The sequence below is a fragment of the Scylla paramamosain genome, chromosome 43 (assembly GCF_035594125.1).
Source record: "Scylla paramamosain isolate STU-SP2022 chromosome 43, ASM3559412v1, whole genome shotgun sequence".
Taxonomy (NCBI): domain Eukaryota; kingdom Metazoa; phylum Arthropoda; class Malacostraca; order Decapoda; family Portunidae; genus Scylla; species Scylla paramamosain.
In genome coordinates this window covers 1,620,001-1,625,000 of record NC_087193.1, presented here as the reverse complement: position 1 = coordinate 1,625,000, position 5,000 = coordinate 1,620,001, and the positions used below count along the sequence as shown (strand labels likewise).

Below are 5,000 nucleotides of genomic sequence, written 5' to 3'. Positions count from 1 at the left end.
CTCAAACTGCATACAAATTACACAACACTTCTTGACACAAACATCGTGATACGTTTGATAGATATCAGTACTAGGTTTCCGTCTGCTTTCACCTGTTCGTCTGTTTCTAGTAGTACTTTTATTGTCCTTGTGCTTGAAGCATGGTTACTTTTTCTTTCTCTATTTTTAAATTGTCCTGTTGTGAGATAATTGTTGTTGTTCTCCTTTATTTTGTGATACTTTTATTACAGGAATCTTGTGAGACTCCACAGCTAAAATTCCCCTGGGAGTTATCTAGCTCCACCTGCATACCATCGCCTCCCCAGACACCGGAATACTACGCAGTGCCCCTTGACCGCTAATCCCTTAATTACTTTTAAATTCCCGCCTCTCTTAGTTCCAGCGATCATCATAGCTTGATTTTCAGTGTAAATTTTGACAAAGCTAAAGTAAGCGAAAGTAAAGAAAAAAGTGCCAGACTATCAGTGTGCTAATTTTGAGAGACTTTGCATGCAGCTTGCATCCACAGACTGGAATGAACTGCTGGGAACATCAGACATTAACAAAGCATGGGAAATGTTTGCTAAAAAGTTGAATGAAACAGCGATTTTGCTTGTACCGCAACGAAACAGACAGAAGGTAAAAAACACCAAACCGAAATGGTGGAATAATGAAATCAGATGCTGCCTTCTGGCTAAGAAAAATGCGTACCACCAATATATACTAACTCAAAATAATAATGATAAACTAGAGCACGACATATTGCGTAGAAAAACTAAACAGCTGATCAAATGCAGCAAAAAAATCCGTTGAAGCTCTGATCGCAAACTCATGTAAAACGAACCCAAAAGAATTTTACAGCTATGTAAAAACAAAAAGGGTTTTAACATCAACGATTGGTCCACTAATAACAGAAAATGACAAAAAAAAAATAGAAAGCGAAACAGACATGGCCCTGAACGAGTACTTTTCAACAGTCTTCACGACTGAGGATGTTCAGGGCAGTCTGCCGACCCCACGCCTCAGTCACGAGGCACTACGCTGCCAGACTTCACCATCACAGAAAGTGAAATCCTCTCAGTCACGAAGAGCATGAACGTAAACAAAACACCCGGGCCAGACAAGATATCACCCAGGCTTCTTAAAGAAGCAAGAAATGAGCTCGTGAAACCGCTTACGATTTTATTCAATAAAACTTTACTAGCTGGTAAAGTCCCTCACGAATGGAAACTAGCAAATGTCATGCCAATCTTTAAAAAGAAAATAAATCTCTCCCAGCCAATTACAGACCGATCAGTCTCATTTCAGTAGTGTGCAAGCTGATGGAAACAATAATCAGAGATAAAATTGTTAAATATTTAGAAGAAAATAAAATCATTAAGGATTCGCAACATGGTTCCAGAACCAAGTATTCCTACTTAACGAACTTACTAGACTTCTTTTATGAAGTATTTAACTCGTATGACGAGACAAAAGCTGTTGATATTATCTACCTTGATTTCCAGAAAGCTTTCGACACTGTTCCCCATAAGAGATTCATCAGTAAAGTAAAAGCTGACGGCATCGCCGGAAACACCCTGAAATGGCTGAGAGACTGGCTTTCTGACAGAAAACAGCGTGTTGTGATAAAAGGAAAAAAGTAAGATTGGCATAAGGTAAATATTGATGAAGGGATAAATTGCAAAATCAGTAAAGTTGCAGACGACACCAAATTAACAAGTAACGTCTGTGTCACAATGGCAGGAATTGCAGTGTGACCTCAATAAACTAATAAGCTAGATAGAAAAATGGCAGATGAGATTCAATATAGAAAAGTGTAAAATTCTACATATCAGAAGCAACAATGTTCAGGCGAGATATATAATGAATAACATACCACTGTCAAGCAGCGATAAAGAAAAAGATCTTGGTGTCGTTGTGTCAAACGACCTAAACCCGAGTCAACACTGCACAGAAACAGTAAAGACGGCAAATAAATTAGTAGGGGTCATTGGAAGAACCTTTGAATTTAAATCAGAAAAGGTTATACTTGCCTTATATAACTCACTGGTGCGCGCTCATCTAGAATACTGTGTACAGTTCTGGTCACCATATTACAAAAAAGACATCGAAAAACTAGAAAAGATACAGCGCAGTGTCACAAAGATGATTCCAAGATTGCGCAATAAGCCGTATGAGGAACGACTGGAAGAACTAAACCTATTTAGTTTAACAAAGCGCAGGATAAGAGGAGGCCTAATTGAAGTGTTCAAATTTTTTAAAGGATACGTATAGTAACATTGATGCAAATGAATATTTTACCGTTGATCATTCTAACCTAACAAGAAATAATGGATTCAAGATTATACGCAAACGTTTTAAATCCCACGAGGGCAAACATTTTTCTTTAACCGTATAGTAAATATATGGAATAAACTTCCCGTAGAAATTGTGTGCAGCAATACTATTGAATCATTCAAAAATAAAATAGACAAATATTTAAGAGCAAATCTCCAACAAGCTCTCTTCTTGTCCGAATAATTACTAAATTCACTAATAAATTCTTATTTTACACACACCAGTTTTATTATAAACTGGATTAACTTTCAGATAGGCGTATAAAGTTCACCGTAGGGTGAAATAGTAAGAACTTCCTTTCATCCTTTCCTATGAAAATTCCATGTCAGTTTTTTCATACTGCATGGTACTTGTCCCAACTATTTCCATGACAGTGCAAGCTGGAGGGAGTGGTGAGTGGGGAGGAGCCTTCTGCTATGCTGTCCTGTATTTCTTCCCTGTAGCTAGTAAGAAGTAGTTACCAAATATCCTTGCAACGACCAAAAGATCTGTTGCTGTTTGGTTTTCCTTTGTATTCCTTCCTTCATATCCACATCCTCCTTCTCTTTCTCCTCTCCCTCATCCTTTTTCCCCATCTTCATCTTCCTTCTCATACTCCATTTACACTTTACCCTAATTCTCTTCCTCCTCCTCCTTCTCCTCCTCTTCGTCCTATCCTCCCCCTCCTTCTCTTCCACCTTCTCCACTTCCTCCTTTTCCTTTTCCTTCTCTTCTTCCTCCTTTTTCCCATCCTCATCTTCCTCATCCTGCTCTAGCACTAATTTACCTTAATTCTCCTCCTCCTTCTCCTCCTCCTCCTCCTCCTCCTTGTCTTTTTCCTCATCCTCCTCCTTCTCCTCCTACTCTAGTTCCATTTTACCTTATTCCTCCTCCTCCTCCTTCTCCTACTTCTGCTCTTCCTATATCTCTTCCTCCTCCTCCCCCTCCCCCTCTTCTTCTTTTCCTTCTCTTATCCTTCACCTCCTTCTTCTTTTTTGTCTTCCTCAAGAGAAAGAGGAGGAGGAGGAGGAAGAAAGGAAAGGGAGGAAGAAAAAGAAAAGGAGGAGAAGGAGAACGAGAACAAGGAGGAGGAAGAGGAGGAGGTGTAAAAGAAGGAAGGAAGGAGTGGAGAAACCAGAGTGACACGGTGGTTGAAACAAATAGACGAACAAATATAGATACAAAAATTTAAGAAAAATAAATAAATAGCAATAATAATATAATAATGATAATAAAAACAACAACAACAACAACAACAACAACAACAGCAACAACAATACTAATTATAATAATAATAAAAATAATAATGATAATAGTAATAGTAAGACTAATAATAACTTATCTCCTCACACACACACACACACACACACACACACACACACACACACACACACACACACACACACACACAGGATGGACAGCCCTACACTTTGCTGCAGGGGGGTGCCACCAGCAGTGTGTGGCGGCCCTCATACCCGTCACCCATCCCACTCCCGAACACCTCGAGGTACAAACCCCGGTGCACGCCGCCAGTTATAATGGCCACGTGGAGGTACTGGAGCAGCTGGCAAATGCTGGCTGGCCCCTCACCTCCAGGGACAGTGATGGCAACACATCCATGCACTATGCTGTGGCCGGGGGTAGCATGACATGCCTGCAATGGCTGGTGCAGCGAGGGGGTGACCCGAGTGTGCAAAATAAAGCTGGACACACACCGCTTGACAAGGTATGCAGTGGGGAGGGGCAGGAGGGCAGATGTATGCAATTTCTCTTACAATCTGGTTCAAAGTTTAACCGGTAGAGATACCAAACCAATATGCGATTGCATGACCAGGATTATTATTTTTATATTTTTAATAGTAGTAATAATAGTAGCAACAGTAGTAGTAGAAGTAGAAGTAGTAGTAATAGCAGTAGTAGCATTAGTAGTACTATTAGTAGAAGTAGTCCTAGAAGAAGTAGTGGTATTTTTATTATTACTTATTATCATCGTTTTCACTACCTAAATTAATAATGATGAAAAAAATAATATTTTCATTATTTTTCACCTTGATTTTCTTTTCATATTATTCTATAATTTAGTTATCAGTGTCATCTTATATATCTTTAATGTCTTTAATGTCTGTCTTTAACCAGACTTTTTAACAACCCTTCAAGCACCTGACACAGGATAAACTACCATGGAATGAATTTATTGACCAAGAAGAATGTTTGTTACCCTCTCTAACCAAACAACCCTTTAAGCACCTGACACAGGATAAACTACCATGGAATGAATTTATTGACCAAGAAGAATGTTTGTTACCCTCTCTAACCAAAAAACGACATAGATTATAGTCAAGCAGCCAGGATGTAATGATAAAAAAAACAAGAAAATCTTACTTAACCTCATTTAATTCCTGGCCAACACACCATGTCTCACTTTACTTATCCACATTCTCACATGAATTACATAAAAATGAAAAATTAAAAGCACGTCACAATTTTGGCAGTACTGAGCACATCCTGTCTTACCTGACTGTACCTATCATTTTGTAAGGCCTCACCAGTCACCGGCCTTCTTTATTTCCTTTTAAGTACTAAATATACTAATGAGCAGGAAATGTGGATTTTCATAACTCACATTACCACCGTGTTCTGTTTCACTACAATTGCTAAGTATAACTTTAGGGTGCATAATTTGCTTTAAACAAGGAAAGCTACCT

General features: G+C 38.8%; 1 protein-coding gene across 2 annotated transcripts in view; it reads left to right on the top strand.

Moving 5' to 3' along the window:
• Positions 1-5,000, top strand: part of LOC135093398 (serine/threonine-protein phosphatase 6 regulatory ankyrin repeat subunit B-like) — a 130,645-nt gene that overhangs the window by 105,915 nt on the left and 19,730 nt on the right. For both annotated transcript variants that reach the window (XM_063992661.1, XM_063992660.1), the window contains exon 10: positions 3,708-4,021. In XM_063992661.1, coding sequence (XP_063848731.1) covers positions 3,708-4,021 — 314 coding nt within the window. The remainder of the gene's footprint in view (positions 1-3,707; positions 4,022-5,000) is intronic.